The sequence below is a fragment of the Ascidiella aspersa genome, chromosome 5 (genome assembly GCF_963924565.1).
Source record: "Ascidiella aspersa chromosome 5, kaAscAspe10.2, whole genome shotgun sequence".
NCBI lineage: Eukaryota > Metazoa > Chordata > Ascidiacea > Phlebobranchia > Ascidiidae > Ascidiella > Ascidiella aspersa.
In genome coordinates this window covers 27,429,765-27,448,179 of record NC_139451.1, presented here as the reverse complement: position 1 = coordinate 27,448,179, position 18,415 = coordinate 27,429,765, and the positions used below count along the sequence as shown (strand labels likewise).

Here is an 18,415-nt window from a genome sequence, read left to right as displayed (position 1 = left end):
CCGCATATAGTCCCGTATTGTGCGCATATGGCAAAATATGAAGGGTTGCTTTAGCGCCGCTGTGCTAATTTTCTCGCTAGTTTGCAGAACTGCGTCGGTTTCTCGTTACAACTTTCCCAGAAGTGTTGTGTTTATTTGCAAATGTGCCAACCGAATACAGGCCATTGGCGAACCGGGTTTAATTTTGATGGACGGTTAAGTTGTATTAAAAAAATATATCGTCCATATTAGCTTTTTCCTAAAAATATTTAACAAATAGGAAGTTGGGGAGTTTAACCTGATTTCTCCATATATCGAGGCTATTTTATAGGAAAATTTTAGCTGCGTCAATTTGTTGTTGTTTCTATATCAGTGGTAACTTTCCGTTTGGGGTATAGTTCTTTCAATTTTTCTAGCAGGACCACCTTGATTCTGCGGCATTATTTCGCTATACCGATATTATTAAATTACGTATACGCTTTACTAGATAAGCGTTCGATTATTTGGCCACATTGCCATTTTATTTTTACAAGAATAAATTTGAAAAAAATGTCCTTTATTTTTTCTTAATAAATAAACATTATTGATAGGTTAATTGCTAATAAACTATGTAGAAATTTTGTTCCTTAATATATTCCACAACGCAAAGGAGAGAATTGGATATAGACTCACTAAAAAACGAAATTTGCGTCGGTTGTACCTGCCGTGACCTATATTCATAAAACACGTGGAGAAATGAAATTATTTGTTTTTTTAAACCGACGCCCTTTCACCAAGACTGATGGATTGACGTTCAAACAAAAAAACGGGCTTTTAAACAAATCTGGTTTCCTCTATAAAAAGGCCAGCTTACATGACGAATTGAAAAGGGTCCTTTTCTTCGTGTAGATTTACAAACGAAGATCCTTATTTAAAGCCTTATTGGCGCCGGAATTTCATTGTTTTGTCACTCGCTTTAACAATATTGTTACAGATTCGTTTCGCGTTACCACACTGGCCTTTTTTGCGCGAGAATGCCTTTGTCCATGCCACCTGTCAAAAAACCTACTTAAATTATTTCGCTTTTCATTAAACCTTTTTTTTTCTGTTGAAGTTGGTATAGGTCTTCGACTGGTGTGGATTTTGTTAGAGAAAATGTTGTTATTTTGCTGTTGAATACGTCTGGTTTCCGAAATGTTTAAAGTTACTCGCAAACGGAATTTGCGTTCTGGGCCTTTTTGGTTTTCGAAAAGTTCTGGTTTCGAAAGTTCACACTGTTGTTTGGCAAAATTCTTGTAGTACCTTTTTCAAGGTGGTTAGGTTTTTGTTTAAAAGTGAAAAGTTGTCATTTTTTTTGGGGCTTCGTACTATTGCGGATTCTGGAAAATATAACGCTGGAACTGAAGAAATATGGTTTTTGTGAAAGCTGATTCAGCTGAGTATGCGTTGTGTGCGAAATTTCCTTAAACAGTTGTTCGTGTTGTGTTTAAAATTGGGGCAGTTGTTAAATTTTAGGCTTCTTACAGTTTTGGCTTCCTATAAAGTCGTAATTCTAAAACTGACTATATATAATTTAATATTTAGAATTTCCGTATAAGCGAGGTTATTGACCTGCGTTTCAGCTGCAGATACCACCTTACTTTGTCAAGGTAAATAATTTAAACTAGAAATACGTGCATCGTTTTTCCGTAGTCTTATTAAATTAATTTTGGAACGGTGACAGTTTTCAGTTGTTATGCGCGCTTCAACCTTGATTTCCTGAAAGTACAACTTACGCTTGGAACTGGTTTTGCATCGTAGAAAGGTTTTTGGAAGTGAGGTATCAAACTTCCGTCTTGCGCCGTTATTGCGCGCTATTTTAATTACTAGACCGTGCAAATGCCAGAAACCTGCACGACTTTTGTATAACTTGCCAAGCCGAGTAGCCCAAGTTTCGTTATTTTGCGTTATAGGTCAGTATCAGACTGACAATACTCAATGCTGCAGAGCTCAGGCTAGCCATTAATAAGAAAAGTCTACAAAGCATTGTGCGATCTAAGCTTACTAATTATCACGTATGTCGTTTGATGTAAAGATTTATATTGAAACTATGCAAATCAGATGATACTGTTTGAAATTGGATTATACTGTTACCGAGTTTTCGCTTAACCGTACATTATTGAGTCAAAGTAGACGGAAAAGCTGGCCAACCACTGTTTTCGTTTAAGGTGCGAAATTGCACTAACAACCAAATCTTTTGCGCATAGCACGATTTGCTATGAGTTATCTATCACTAATCAGCAATTAACCTGGACAAAGCACAAAAAGTCGATAAACTTATTGTTTGAAATTTGTTTGTGCGTATTTCGTAATACTTCAAACTAATTCTACATATTCTCAGAGATTGTAATCCACTAAGCACTCTGCTTACTCAACCTAAAAATATTTTTGCTCACTAAAACTTTTGCTCAGTGAAAAAAGGTTTAAGGGCACTGTTATAAACTGTGCAAAACAATTTGTCGCCCTAATACCAAACACCGGAAGTCTACGCATTTAAACATGCCGATAATAATAAAATATGGACGTAAAACGCAGTGTTTTACGTGTACAGCCGAACTGCGGTGTTTTTCAAAAGTCTTTATAGCTTCAAGTTATGTGTTAAGTAGGAATGCAGTTAAAAAAACTATTTTTTTAGTATTTTTATTGTTCTTACGACAGCATTTATCCTGTTTTATTTTCGAATTATGTTAAAGAAAAACGTCATGCAATCCAAATTTAGGCCCATATAATTTTTCTTCTTTTTTCAATTATTTTGGTAAAACTGTATGGCAACTCTTATAATTTTCTACCGAACCAAATTTAAAGGACGGCCCAATGTTATCGCTTTTTGTTGCTTTTAAACGGTGGGATAGCACTCAACGTTCGACCACTCGCCTTTCAAAGTCTTCGCTCGTGTATTTACGGTATCAATGCTGAGAACCCTTTACGAGGTCGGCGATGGTGCGTTGTTGACTTTTCATTGATTCTGTTTATGTTTGCCGTCCAAAATCAAAGATATTTCTTTGGCTCAAGATTGAAAATGTTCGACACTTCTTATTTTATTGAGATACCGATACCATATTAAAGTATCACGCCCGATCTTATACCAAATGACGTCATTAACACCCTGAAACAAGCAAAACAGTACAAAAAAATTGTTGTTATGGTGTCATTAGGCCAACATTTGTTTAAGCGTTAGAAAGTTTAGTTATTTCCAATTTACATTTAAATGAACTTTTCGACTCTTGATTTTGATCGCAAGTTATTGCTGAAATATCTCTATTAGTTTGGCATCAGGTATCGCAGTGTTCTCAGCCCATAGGTCGCGACCGAATATTGGGTCGCCCTTTGATTTGGTTAGTCACCTACTGCAGTAGTTTTTTTTGGTTAGATTTGTTAAGATTGGTTTCGGGAGAGGTTTCTCCGAAATTTGAGAATATTGAGGAAGAAATACCGAGACATGGCTCATATCAGTTATATTCGCGCTAACTGTTGCTAATTTCTAATGATTGATTGCTTACAAAAAATTCAGTAGGATAATTGGGTCGCCAAAGCTTCGTTGTCGTACTTACACGCTTTCGTTTTTGGGTCGCTGCGAATAAAAGGTTAAGAAACACTGGGATATCGACTCTGATCCCATATTATCAGACATCCCCAGTCCAGGCGCCTATTCTCTTGTCATTGTGAAAGGATTAGGAGCTTTTATTTAGGTTTCGCGCCATGCGGTTTCCCAGAACCGCGGCTCTATTACTTCAGAGTCGGGCGTCCATTTCCCAGTTATATAGTTCGCCGCATTTTATTGCAACTGGATTAGGAGCAACGCTGTAAAACGAACGTGTTCCAGTTTGTCCTGCTCGACTAATTACTGCCGCATTGGGCATTCGGAAGCACGGCGACTTACAGGAAGGTTGTCTCGGCAGAAAGTGTATTCCTTTTTTAGGTCTGTTTTATTTAAGGGAACAGCAAGCCGCATTGGTCGCACAAACGCGTTTAGATGCAGTTTGGGCGGAACTATAGTTGTGCTGTGTATCTGTTAAGCGGAAGTTTAGAGACGTACCAATGCGCTTACTGTTGGCATTACTTTGGAGCGTTCAACCTATAAGTTGATTATTATTCGTACGACGAAAGTATATTACTTGGTCTAGTAGCACTATTTTGTTAAAGCATCATATTGTGTGTTACAATATTGTCATATTGCAGGTATTAGTAAGTTCAGATAAATACCTTTTGTGAGGTTTTAACACATGGATTGTTAAGGCATCTTCCTTATTTTGAAAATTCAACCAGACTGCCTGCAATTCTAACGAACAGTTTAAAATCGCGTTCCTATAAAATGGGTCAAGATAATTGCCACCACCATATCTCTTATCCACAACCTACGCTCAAAGCTTATTTTGATGATGGGTTTTGGGTGAGAGTTTTGGTGGCGACAATTTATTTTTGACAAAAAACAAGAGCTGCGTACAAACTTTTTTTGTCCAAAACGTCTTCTCATCGACATAGGGTTTGGTTGGCAGTTATTTTTCAGCAAGCAGCGTGAAATTAAAGCAAGCTATTTACACAGATGCTGGTAAAGTTATGTTTACTGAATACAAAAAACGGTTCGATACAGGTGAAAGAAGTTGTAAAACTGCGCTCGTTTCGCGAGATGAGAATAAATCAAGTCGCGTCAAGTCATTGCCCGATTTTCAACGCATCTCTTCACTCCAAGATAAGGTTATTAATAGCGGCAAGCTGTGGCTTGCTTTGAATAGTTGATTAATCGAGTGAGTTTTTGCGAACGCTGCAATCGATAAAATGCCTCTCGCTATATTAACCCTTGACCCAACGTGAATTCGGCCAGTTGTATTAAAAACCTATGGAGGGAGCAAATGCTGCGTTTTTTTATATTTCCGTCAGATTGAATGGAAAAGCTTAGATGCCAATGGCTATCTGTCATGCTCATTAAGAATTTTATTTATTTTTAGGAATCGTTTGAAGTAGGATTGGCCAACCTAGGGTCTCCTTAGCTGCCTATACCGATTTATTCGTATATTTTGTTTTAAGACTGTTGACTTCTGTTATCCTTGAATACCTTTTTATGCAGTATTAAGTTGGGATGAATTAGTTTAACAAATCGTACCCGCGATAACGCACAATAAAGCATTTCTTTTACTAGACATAGCATATTCCTAGAGAAACTTACCACAGGAGTATGACTTGCTGTAGATCAGGAGATCTTAAACTGGGTGCATGGACCCCTTGGGGGTCCGTGAACTAGTTTTAGGGGGTTCATAAAGGTTTAATTGAGAAATTAGTGAATATTTGAGAAGTAACCAACTTATCAAAGAAAACAGTTTAATTAAAAATAAAACGGTTTTACATTAATTGTATGAAGACTCATTTTCAATTTCATTTTTGGACCGAAATCAGTAGATTTATTAAGTCTATTTGTATTGTGACGTAAATTTATGAAGTCATTTTTGTTTTTTTTTGCCTACTGTGGTCCACGCGAGGCAAAAAAAAAAATTTAGGGGTCTGCGGTGTAAAAAGTTTGAGAACCCCTGCTGTAGATGAAATCATATTGCACTGTTTTACGACAAACTGTATTAAAATCTCGACAAGATAGAAAATGTTTCTACTTTGACCTGACAAAGCACGATTGTCTGTGTCAAGATTTTAATTTTTGTCGATAAAACACTGCCACCTGATTTCCAGATTCAGAAATAGACAAATGCGCCACCAACAACATTTGTAGCTATATATGTGAGTTTTACCGAGATAGTTCCAATCCAAAAATAGCAACAGTTGTTCGTACGGCGTTTTTCAATAAGAAGTAAAAGAAAAACGGGTGCAATTAAAACAAAAGGTTCGTCACCCCTGGTTTAAAAGGCTCGTTAAGCTCCTAATTAACGAAAGTGCCAAGCCTTTAAACTAGAAATAATAAGAACAAAGGTAAATTACTTGTTGTTATCGCTGCTAGAAATCCTCAAATCAGGACTAACTGAGCTTTGACAGTCGTTAACTACTGTATATACCGGTATTATTCCTATAGTTTTGTTTTGAGAGTGTTGACTTTCGTTGCATTGTTAAATACCTGTTTATACACTTTTTAAGTCGTAATAAATTGGTAAAAAATCGTTCTATTGAAATTTGCACCCGTTTGAAAAGTTATTTTGGCACACATTTGTTTCGTGACGTTTATGACTCATCTAGAGCTGCAACGATATAACTATACAGTGTTGTTGCATTCATGTAATCTTCCGCTCGGTTTAACCCGTTTTGCCTTCAAAATTCCCTCATTGCGAATACGAAGCGACCAAATTGTAATTAAGGCGCCTCAAGTCTTGTTTCGTTACTTGTCGTACGTAACCCGGCAAATTAACACAGATCGATTTTTTGCCTCTTTTTTCCCCCCGGGGTTTAATCAGTGGTGTTTTTCACTGCAGTGTGCGGTGACTAATATAGACGACGATATACCCGTCACGCTGTTTCCTATAGCTCCTCTGCTAACTGGGTTTGTTTACCCACATTGTAATTTTTCGAAGATTGAACATATCGAAGCGCATGCAAAATTACAGGGATTGTAACGTTTCAGATTATTCGTCAATAATTTTTCAAAATCGATCAATTTCATTTTCATCCTATTCTGTCTATCCAGGTTTACCCCTGTGCAAGACTGAAAAAATAACAAAAATAAACCTCGTCGCCTACAACAAAACTGAAAATAAACCAGTGAAAAATTAAAAAGTTAAAAATGTTGGTTAAAAATCAGGGTCGCACGTTTGGTTCAAGGAAGATTTATTTTTGTGCAATAAAGACTTTAATAGTGTTTTGAATTACGCACGAATTAACGTTGGTTCGATTATTTTGCTGATCTGGCCTGAAATTTGTATAGAATGGATTAGCTCAGCTAAAGTATCGAATCTAATGTCTTTTTGTTAGTCGATCTATTTGCTTTTCGTTAGCTTTTTTCGCCGAGTATTGGCCAAGGGTAAATAAAGTAACCATAAAATTTACGGCAAACGTCGTTTCTTGGATGTCTTCGTCTCGCCAGTATTTACCTAGCACGCGTAATAAACGAAAATGGCGCTTTGTTTGCATTCGGAATTCCAACTTTAAAGATTTGCGCGCTTTACACCGAAACGATTGACGTTTTCTGGGAAAAAAGTAGCTCACGAAAGCGCCGTTAAACCTTATTGCTGGCCCCTTCGGCCAGAAACGTGTTTTGTATGCAAACGAGCGTGAAATGCGCCAGTCCACGGCTCTTCTCCCAATTGTACTTAGTAGTTTAATTGTCTAGTGTTCGTGTCGTGTAGTGTTGGTTAGCAGTTGCAATTCGGTCGCGGGAGTATATGACTTCGCTCTGTTATCCCCTTACGCCTTTCCGTTTTACCGGCTGCACATCGCCATATGCGCTATTGCTGCGCGGTTAAGATTGCTGGTAGAGTAAAGGAAATTCGTCCTGAATCGGTGGATTGCAAACTGGTTTGGTGTGGCGCAAACGCATTGAGGTTTGCAAGCAACTCATTGAATATTTAAAACTCTTCGATTGATTTTAAATTGATTTGCATTTTGAAGAGTCTTTAAAAACCCGAAGTTTTTCCAAGAGTTTTCGAACAGTCTTTTTATTTGCTTTGTGCGCAGCTCAAGTAAGGTGTTTAGAAAGTGCTAATGTGTTAACGGTTGACTATTAAATTTAACACTGATAGGTTATCAACTTTCTTCGAAAAATCTTTGAATGTCAAGTGTGGCAACCCTGACGGAATATGAAACACGAAAACTCTGGCCAATTCCGCCTGTTGCGATACGTTGAATGAAAGAAAGTTCCAGTATTTAGCTAAAAGTTCTTACAACAATTTGTGTAACGTAAAACGTTAGTGATTACTCCGAAAATGACGTTTTGCTGTAGTTGTCTACTGCTCAATGTTTCAACACATTGACGAAAGGCGATAACATCAAAGTTACCAATCTATATTAGCAACATTATATTTATATGGATATTTTTTTGTTTGAAATGAGAAAGAAAAAGTGAAAAGTTGTCAAAGTTCTGGATCTTTAGTTTCATATGTTTTTTGCTCTTACAGAAAATCGATTTATTTTCTTTAGTTGTATACTCATTTGTAAAAACAGCTAAAATGGTAGTTTAGCGATAGCGCTTGAGATCGTTTTCATTTTCTACCTCTTGCCTTGAAAAAAAAATGGACAAGATTCAGTCGAAAATTGGGGAAAATCCCATCGTGGTGCTGCTGTGGAAAAACTTTCTGCTAAAACGCAACTCCCCGGTAAGTATTCTATCGACTGTCTTTGCAACAAGTGGCGGAAGAATGAGTAAAATGGATATCCGGTAATATCATATTGAAACCGAAACCAGATGTCAAGTAGCAAATTAAAATTGGGCATTTCTGCCTTGGTTTTACAATCCAACGTAGAGTTTTCTACCTCAAAAGATTAATTTCCTCCGAAAATATAAAGTTAAAAATTGAAGAAAGCTTGACTTTAATTTCATCTACTTCTTATTTGACATTTAAATACGTTAAATAACGAGTATTGTTGTCACAACCAAATAAGTATGGGACCTCAAGGACCGGAGTTGATACGCAGTATCAAGTGTTAATATTGGTTTTCAATAGTCCAGTGTTTCTCAACCTTTTATGGCTGGCGGCACCCCTCAGAAATAACAAATAGTTTGCGGCACAATCTGACAACAAAATGTTATATGACCTTCCAAGCAAAAGTTTGTGCTTACAGCTATCGCTAAGTTAACTGCTTTCTATAAATAAAGCAATTTATGAAAAAGTACTTTATTAATTAACATGGCCTTTGCGTGTTTCGCACTAAACAGTTTTGTTATGTTGACTGTAGTAATGACGTCATTTAGTATCACAACGGGCAGTCGTACTTTTTTGGGGGGAGTCGAACCAAACCCTAGCCGGATTTTTAGGAACCGTTTTTGTAAGATTTCAAAGAACCGAAAGCGACCTTAGCCGAACCCGAACCTTTAAAACATTCAGTTCACTTCAGCATACGTTACAACTTGTATTTTACGGTCAGATCATACAGCATACGTTACAACTTGTATTTTACGGTCAGGTCATACCATGTTCAAGCTTTTGTGAAAAAAATGAATATTTATCAAATAAAACGTTGCTTTTTAATACACCACGAAACAATTTTTATACAAGCTACGATTCAATAATTATTATTCCTCACATTTATTGATTTATCACAACTTAAATTGTATTCGAACGGGAACTTGATGAAACCGGTTTTGAAATAACAATGGTCGAACCGGAACTTATTTGCTCCAAAACCGAAACCGGAACTAAATCGCATTCCGAAAATATCCTTGAACCCAAACCGAACCTGAACCGGAAAAGTCAAACAGTTCGTCTACCCGCTTTTTTAAGCATTATCGGAGTAAAATTTTAGGTATCGCACATACCAAGTTTACAACGTTCATTTGACTGCGCAACTAGCGCAACAAACCGCAAAAATCGTGGTAAAATAGCGGCCGAAACATTGCTGTCTGCTGTGAATTTCGACACCAGCTAATGTGACGTCATTGGTGCTAAACTTGCGAATTCACGGTGAAATTTCACGCCCGACTGCTCGCGGTTGTTTCAAAGCCATTGTCTGTTGCGTTTGCGTAGTTGGCCTGCGATCAAATTGCGCTTTTTTTAAAACCGCGAACTGAACGGACAATGACGTTGCATTCTTCGGGAACTGTGGAAAGGAATTTCGAATTTTAACATTCCTGGCAATCAAATCGTATTTGCAATCTCAATGGTACTGATTTCTTGCTTACACAGAAATGATATGTAAAGAGTCAAAACCCAAAAATAGAATATTTTGATGGCAGCGTTAAAGTCACACACATAAAATAAATACTTTTTTTAGTTCACATAGTTAGCATCCCGCACTTGAAAAACAACCCAAAATTCCAATCGCTGCTCTGTAAAAATGGTCTGAGTTGTTTGAGTCAAAAGGCACAACAACCATTCAGAATAACTATCAGTTTAAATTTGTGATTTTTATCGGATTTTCGTGCTTTATCTTATACTGGGTAACTGTGTTCGAACTGACACTTGAAAAAACAACCCACCCCCCAAAAAAATGCCATAAAATTCAAAACACTTCTGCAAAAACAATGGTTGTCTGAGTCTTAACTGGCACAACAACAATTTTGAATAAAAATCGGTTTGAATTGGTGATTTTGATTGGATTTTTGTGCTTTTTCTTTCAGTGGGTAACTGTGTTTGAACTCGCCACACCCCTTGTTTTGTTCGTACTGCTGCTTGGACTTCGGCAGAGAGAACCAGTCGCCAAATATGGAGGCAGTAAGTTTCCTTTTTTTGACAATTTAGACCAACCTTGTTTTCAAAATAAAATTTCGTTCGTAATAGAATAATTTTGTTGCTTTTGTCTATTTTTTTGGTTTGTCCACTTGCAAAAATGCAAAAAAACACAGAAATTAGTTTTGGTAAAATGTTTTCACAATTTATTTATTCTGTAAACAAATGGCTAATGGCTATCGAAATTTTTAACTAATTATAATTAGCGAACCTATTATCACAGACTTTATCCTATCTAAGGCCACATGTCGTGTTTTTTTTTTGCAAATTTTTTTCTGTGGAATCTAGCTGATATATATTTGTATGTTTAATGCTATTTTTTACATTTTAATACTTCGGATACAAAAAGTCTTTTAAACTTGTTCTTTTGATTTTTTTTGTATAACCAATTTGCCAATAATATCAACAATTATAGAAATTTATATAACTGACAAAACATTACCACAGTTTAGAATTTTTGTAATTCGATTATAGCGTCTACCAACCTTTAACTTACCAAATACTTAAATTTTGATTCAGTTTCCATCTGTTTGGTAAAGTTTTTTTTAAAGAGTTTCTAATTTTGCCATAATTACTTTTTTTACTCATTTAAATCATGTTGCAGCTTATTTCCACCCCCAGCCATTGCCCAGTGCTGGCATGTTGGCAGTTTTGCAGGAATTCTGTCCTTCAAACGATGGCAGAGATGTTTATGGTTTTCCTATGCACAACAAGTCCATGTAAGTTTTGAAAACATGAAATAGTTCAGTTTTTAAAATTATTATTTTATTTCCTCTTTCTTTTAAATTTCATTTGTAATTTCAAGTTTACCTTCAAATTTCTAATTTCTTATGCTTTTCATAATGCTAAAAATATTGCAAACTCTAAAAAATTACATTGTCGGCGATAATAATTCAAACAATTTTTCATGCAATAAAAATCTTTTGCAGGTGTAAAAAAAATTTGTTTGTTTTTAAAACATTTAAATTAAGAATATATCTGATTTAAACCAGTAACATATATGTTGTCTTATTAACTCGACAATATTAATTGTATCAGGTAATAAAAAAATTCTGATGTACTTACCATTTGTTTTCTTATAGGATTGGTCCTTTTCTTGACCATCTCCATCATGTGTGGGACAATCACAGTGTGCTAACTCGCAATATTTCTAGTTCCTATTCCAATTTTAAGTCGTTTAAAGATGCAAAACACAATTCTAGTCATTCACCTTTGTACCACCATCACCGAAAAAGTGAGTTATTCCGATCTTGCGACTTACACTAAGATTTTATACCATCAAAATTATAATTACAATAGCCTTAATTTAGGACAGTTTAATTGCTAATCTTTTTTTTATTATTATTTTAAAGCAGGTGTAGCCAACTTATATTTGATTGCAATCGACAGAAATATTTTTTTAGAGACTCGCGATCGACTGCTTCGGTAAAAAAGCCACAAGAACACTTATTAAACATTTTGAGCGTTAATTGCATTCCAAGCCAGCGATGGAGGTTCATTTTTACGTAAAAAAATGCTTTTTTGAGCTTGTCCAGACAACAATCGGTCATTTTAATGTTCCGCTAGTGTGCGACTGCTACCGTAATGACGTAACACATATATTAAACCATCGACCAGGTAAAATATGGCAATCGACGATGAACGTATTGGCTACCCCACGCATCAACATGTAATCATTTTATGAAGAAGCAACAAAATAACTTGATACTTTTTTTTAGATATGCAATTAAAGTTTTTAGTCAAGAATCCAAGTTCGTTCAACAAATTTTTAATTCACAATCTGTCGCTTTCTGACGAAGAAGCAAGCGATCTCATGAATTCTTCTGTCAACTTAAAAAAAGTGAGCTTTTCTTCGTTAATTCCTATATACAGTTTTTTTTTATTAGAATGTTTTAGTGTATACCTGCTCTTGAATATTTCTTAATGGGTAAAAAAAGGGCGCTCTTTCACTATTGTACCTGAAAAGTTATGCAAAAAAAAATAATAATACCGCATACCACAACGCATATTGTTTGGGTTAGGGTGCGGGTTAGCGTTTGGGTGAGGGTGGGTCAAGTAATATTATGTTTATTATTAATAATAACTTGACCCACCCTCAACCAAACCCTAACCCTAACCCAAACAATATGTGTTGTGGTATGCAGCATTTGAAGAAAATTTTTTTTTTTTATTAATTTTTACGTACAATAGTGAAAGAGCGCCAAAAAAGTAGGTTTATGTAAATATTTTTGCACTAAAAAGATTGAAATTTTTTATTGCCAAATTAGATATGATTTTATAAGCTTTTCTCCACTTACATATAAATTTAGTCAAGAATTACACGCAACTATATTTTTTCTCTACTTATTTGAAAAATTTACTGCAGGGGTTCTTGAACTTAAACGCCATGGAATTTTTAGAGATGTCATGAATGGTTGTTATTAACAAGTACACCTAGAAAACTTGCTGTTTACTGTAAAAAAATGTGAAACTGAAATATGAGTCTAAATGCATTCTGTTCAAAAACTTAATTTAATTGAACTTTTTTATAAATTAATTCCATTTTTCATAAATAACAATAGTATTTCAATTGGCCTTTTTCGACCCACTAAAACTGGATCGCACACTGCCCAGGGCTCCATGGTTCCCAGTTTAAAAAACCCTGGTTTACAGATAAACAATTAGATGCTATTTTCAACCATAATTTTAATGTTTGATAATAATGAATTGCAAAGACAATAAGGTCAAGTAGCTAATAAACTGCAGATGATGCAAGTCCGTATTAAAACGCCTTAACCAAGATGATGTCGAACTATTCAACCTTTTTGGCTTTGCAATTCATTATTATTATCAAGCAACATTACGAACCCGTGCTTAGTGTACCCAATTTTAATGCCGTTCTTTCACTTTTTCTTTAGTTTGCTGGTGCTTCACCGAATCGCAAACACAATCGGTTAAAACGGAATTTAAAAGCGCCATTTTTTCATTCAGTGCTGGAAAATCTTCAAGTTTTATCCACTTACCAGCCTACAGGCACACATTCGGTGAGTTATTTAGTACGCTACGTCTGATTGGTTATGTGTAAAGACTATGCTGTGTTCGACTTTGTCATTGCTATTGTGTTTCAGCAGAGTAGAACACAAATCTTTCTGTAAACGTTTCGTTACCCACTCTAGTGAATCAAATTGTCATATTTTGTTCACTTAAATTTCATTTTAAAGTATTTGTGCGATTCTTTGGGGGACTATAACAAATAATTCAGTAATAATGGGATAAACCTTTTTTAAAGTTACCTTAACCCAGGATTTCTGGCCAAAAATTAGTTTCTTAACTAGTATTTTAACACTGTGCCACGTCACACAAGTGTTCTTTAGGAATAGTTTTAGGTTTTTTTTTTTTTTTTTTAAGATATTTTTTTTTAAGCTCGGAAAATATTGATTGTATACCAACGGATATATAACTGATAACATTATGCTATTTATCTGTTATCACGTCTTGTAGTTATAGTTGCATACGGTTTGTAAAAAAAGTGTGTCGTTCTTTATTTATTTTTTTATTTTTTTCATTTTTAGGTTAGGGTGAAAATTTTAGGAACCACAGTTCTGAACCCCTAATTACGCAATGCATGTTTTATTTTTGGTTAGGCAGTAATTTTAGTGGTTAATAACTAATTTTGCCTTAATTTCATTCAATCGACAGAACAAGTATCTTCTACTCAATATGATTAAACCCGAATAATAACTGTGTATCCTTTTCCCAGGATTTATCTTCCGTATTTTCGCCAATCATAAAAGATCAAATACGATCGATAATAGCCACCGACCCGTCGAAATATTCCGATCCTTTCGTTGAGCAGAAGATGACAGCCCTCGAGGTAAATAGGCCTATTATTATCATCATCCCTTATTTTAATCTAGATACCTGTACGTAGCCCTCTATTACAGAAGGGTTCTTAAACTTTTTTTAGCGCGGCCCGTAAAGAATTTTTGGCTGTTCATGGGCCACGTTAGGGAAGAAATTTTCAGAGATTGCGTAATAAATTTACGTCACAATACAAATACACTTTTTTGTTTGGTCTGGAGCTGTTTCGGTCTAAAAATGTGAAAGTGGAGTTGAGTCAGAATACATTCAGTGTAAAGATGTTTTATTTTTAATTAAACTCTTTTATTTGAAACTTTGATTACTTCTTAAATATACACCAATGTTTTAATTAGGCTTTTATGGTAAAACGAGTCCACGTACCCCAAAAGGGTCCATGGACCCCAGTTTAAGAACCCCTGCTCTATTAGTACAACTTTCTTTGTAATCGGCGTCCATGAAACTACGCAGAAAGTCTTAATGATCAATACTTTTGTTTCGATATGTTTTAAACTAGGATTTTTATCTCCAGCAAACGTTATTATTGCGATTTGGAAAGTATCTTTGTTGCCTATTGCATTATTTTCACTGATTATACAAAGTATGTAAATGAAAAATACTTTTCGCCAGTTAGTAATGATTTTACGGCGAAGTTTTTAGCCATTAAAGCCATTATAATCGCGTCATTTTTTCTCCGTTTATACTCAATGAACTAAAAGTATAGCCACCGATGCCCCGACCTAGTTTCGGACGAGTACCGATACTCCCACTTTGAGTATCGGCTCCGACCCGATTTTATCGGACATCCCCAAATCAAAGTATATGGAATTAAAACGTAGCTACATCCTCGGTTTTTCGCATTGTCCGGTTATCTAATGTTTCTGTTGTTTTTCGTGATTCGTGGTTTAAAACGTGGTTTATCGTGTTTTTTGCTTTATTGATTTCCTGGTCTGGTATATACAGGGTGGGCCAAAAGTAGGCTTACAGTTATAAAAAGTAGGGTTTGGGTCTAAAAGTAAATTATTGTTTTGGGGTTCTTCTCATACACCTTGTTCTTTACAACAACCCCCCAAAAAGAATTCCATTGGTGTTAGGTCAGTTGAGCGTGGTTGTGTACCTCAGGTCAATTTAAAGCATCCGAAAGTTTAATAACTGTAAGCCTACTTTTGGCCCACCCTGTATATGTATTTTTGCCTGAGTTGAAATAATATTGCTCGAAAAGGTGGCCGAAGCAAGTTGATACTTTAATAAAATTTTGCCAATATAACGTTATTTTACTCGACAGGCTGTTCTGATAACCCCCGACAACCTGCATGAGTTGGTTTGCTCAGATCATGATGTTCTCAACCCTTCTCGCAATCAAACCGTGAGTCATTTAATCAATCCGAGTTAGATTGCACTGTTCGTAGGACGTGCGGTCTAAGACAGGGAAAAAGCTTTAAAGTTATATAAAGTATGTATGGAGGAACGTATAGGTGGTGCGCAGTAGCTATGAACTGTCTTTGTTTTGAAATGTCATTAAATTAAATTATCTTGACTTCCCGATTTATATTTTGGGCTATTTTCTTCGGCGAAATAAGTGGTCCAAGGCTCCGTAGCACATAAACATACTTAACGTACTAGATATTCTTAAGAATGTGAACAAAAGCCGAATTATACATCCCTGATAGTCTTCTAATTTATAAATAACTTTTAGATGTATACTGACACTGGGAGAAAAAGGTGTTCCATGCATGACATGTTTTTACCTGGTGATTGTCAGTATTTTGCAAAACACGCCCAATTAGGTTTTGAAAAATAAGTTTGGCGCCAACTTAGCTATTGCATCTTATAAAAAGGTTTTATTTGTCACAATTAAAAAAAAATTGGCTAACAAAAAAATTTGCAAGGTCTCACTTTGAAAGCCACTACTGTAGGGATTTGCAACAGTTCCATACATTCATTCACATTTTTTTACAAATTTATTTCCTATTTAAACTGCCAGGCCCCAGCAGAACTACTGCATGTTATAAGGATATGTGTAGCCATGCCCCACCAAAATTTTACCAGGCCCCAGCGATTGAGTACACCTTACCCTGTTTAAGTCCCTGTTTACGTGATATTTTGTTTCTAATCTAAACCTTTCCATATGTTTGCAGACAAACGTTAATGCGATATGATCAAAATCGAGCACAGATGGCCCCTAATAGGCCTTTTAGTCAATATTTGTAAACCTTTGGCAAACAATATAATACTAAATAGCTTCTCTGTGCACACGGGTATTAACCTTATATACGGAATAGTAATCTCGATAACAATGGAGAAATACATTATTTTTACGATCGATTGGAATGATTGAACCTTAATTTATCATCGCCAATATCGACCTGGGTCTGAAGGTAATCCAGTGGTTCTCAACCGTTTTAAGGTCGTTACCTCTAAAGAGAGACTTTGTTTTCTAAAATTATAAAGGTATAACCTGCGAATATAAAAAGCACTACAATCACTACCTTTAAAAATTCAACGAATGACACACGCCGGATGCTACCGTGTTCTAATGTTTTAATCCAGAGGTTATAAGCCGTGTGTATTTTGAAGTTTCAAGGGTGGAGTTTGGAAATTGAACAAAACATCATGTTTAGTTAGGGGTGAAATATTGATGCAAGTTATCAGCAAAGCCCATTTCAAAATCTGATCTACAGGATTTTTTCGCAAGCGAGCCAAAACTTTGACTAAATGTTACACTTCCTTATTGTTGCGTCACAATGCGCTCTGTGTGTCTCTGTTATTTACTACGTCTGCATATTATAGAGTTTTCATAAGAACGCCATTCCTTAAAACTAATATTTAGTAAAGTCGATTAATAATCATTTGGTTCTAATACACCGGCTGAAAAGCTTACTATTTTTAAAGGGTCATACTCTTTTTTGTTTTAACATGTTTACAGGTGTTGTTTTTCTTTGTGGAATCGAGTTTTGCTAAGCGGTTAAAAGGGGCCACGTGATAAAAAAAAATTGAATACATAAAATAAATTTTGATTTTTAGAAAGCGGCCGTCTCCCAGTTGTGCAACGGGGATAACAGCACCTCAGTTTTCGAGCAACTGGCCTCTGAGCTGAGACGCCAGGTGAACAGCACAGCTCTGCTGCAAGATATGGCTGCTCCGGACCAAACCCCACAGCGCATTTTGTCCCAACGGTTCGGTCAACATTTGGAACTTGTGCTGAGCGACGTGAGTTAGAAAGCTATATGCAATATAGTTTTTGGTTTGATGATATTCTGTCGCACCTTTTCCCGTTAAGTTGGAAATTTGCTAAAATCCGCCGTTTCATATTTCTTCCTTAATTGTCGTATTTAAATAATAGTTTTCTAAACTGGGAAAATGTTTATGAAACTCCAAGTGAAATTTGCGTTTGCTAAATCCAATTTATGTCCGATTTTTAATAAATTTACTTTTTAAAGTACAATAAACCCCTAAAACATACAGCTGTAATCAAAGACGCCGACTTTTGTTTTCCACAAAGCACCCCAAAACTCGACCACATGCTTGTAATACAGAAATTAATTTTGAGTAACATTAACACCAATACCAGAGAATTATGGGGGCCCGTTTGATACCTAGAAATTAAAGCAAAAATAAAACAATATAAAAAGTTGCTGTCTACAAATCATTCTCATTAGAATCCTACCACAACGCACATTACTATTTGGCTTAGGGTGCGGGTTAGCGTTTGGGTATGGGTGGGTCAAGCATTGTTATTAATAATAAATATAATATTACTTGACCCACCCACACCCAAACTCTAACCCTAACCCAAATGTTGTGCGTAAAGCAAAATTTGTAGACGGTACATTTTTATTTTGTATTTTTTTTTGCCTTTTTACGTGCCAAATAGAAAGAGACCAGGAGTATGGGACAAGTAGCGATACCATACCTTACCATTAGGTTTAGGCTCCGAACCGTTATTGTTAAAATTCCCAACTTCGCACTGTATCTTTTTATTTGTGATTTGTTTTGCGTTGTTTCTAGATCGAAGACCTGCAGCAGATTTCCGCATATTTGTCGTCGCTCTCATCCATCGTGCAAATCCTGCCTTTGATCCCATGCGAGGAAGATATTCCCCCGAAAGCCAAAGTCAACAAAACTGCGCCTGTAATCGCCCCGGCTGCTTCGTGTGAGTTTTTGCCTAATTAGTTAAAGTTAGGTTAATATGAGTATTTCCAATGAAAAAAATATAAAAAGAACAAAAAAGTTAGACCATAGCAGGATCATCAAGCCCAACCAGGAGT

General features: G+C 35.8%; 1 protein-coding gene across 1 annotated transcript in view; it reads left to right on the top strand.

Annotated features, from left to right (window-relative positions):
• The first annotated feature begins 8,046 nt into the window (after nt 1-8,046).
• Nucleotides 8,047-18,415, top strand: part of LOC146145720 (ATP-binding cassette sub-family A member 2-like) — a 43,865-nt gene continuing 33,496 nt past the window's right edge. The window contains exons 1-10 of the mRNA XM_083390385.1: nt 8,047-8,240; nt 10,202-10,295; nt 10,915-11,029; nt 11,393-11,544; nt 12,029-12,150; nt 13,208-13,333; nt 14,050-14,163; nt 15,433-15,513; nt 17,172-17,357; nt 18,156-18,300. Coding sequence (XP_083246511.1) covers nt 8,157-8,240; nt 10,202-10,295; nt 10,915-11,029; nt 11,393-11,544; nt 12,029-12,150; nt 13,208-13,333; nt 14,050-14,163; nt 15,433-15,513; nt 17,172-17,357; nt 18,156-18,300 — 1,219 coding nt within the window. The 5' untranslated portion in view covers nt 8,047-8,156. The remainder of the gene's footprint in view (nt 8,241-10,201; nt 10,296-10,914; nt 11,030-11,392; nt 11,545-12,028; nt 12,151-13,207; nt 13,334-14,049; nt 14,164-15,432; nt 15,514-17,171; nt 17,358-18,155; nt 18,301-18,415) is intronic.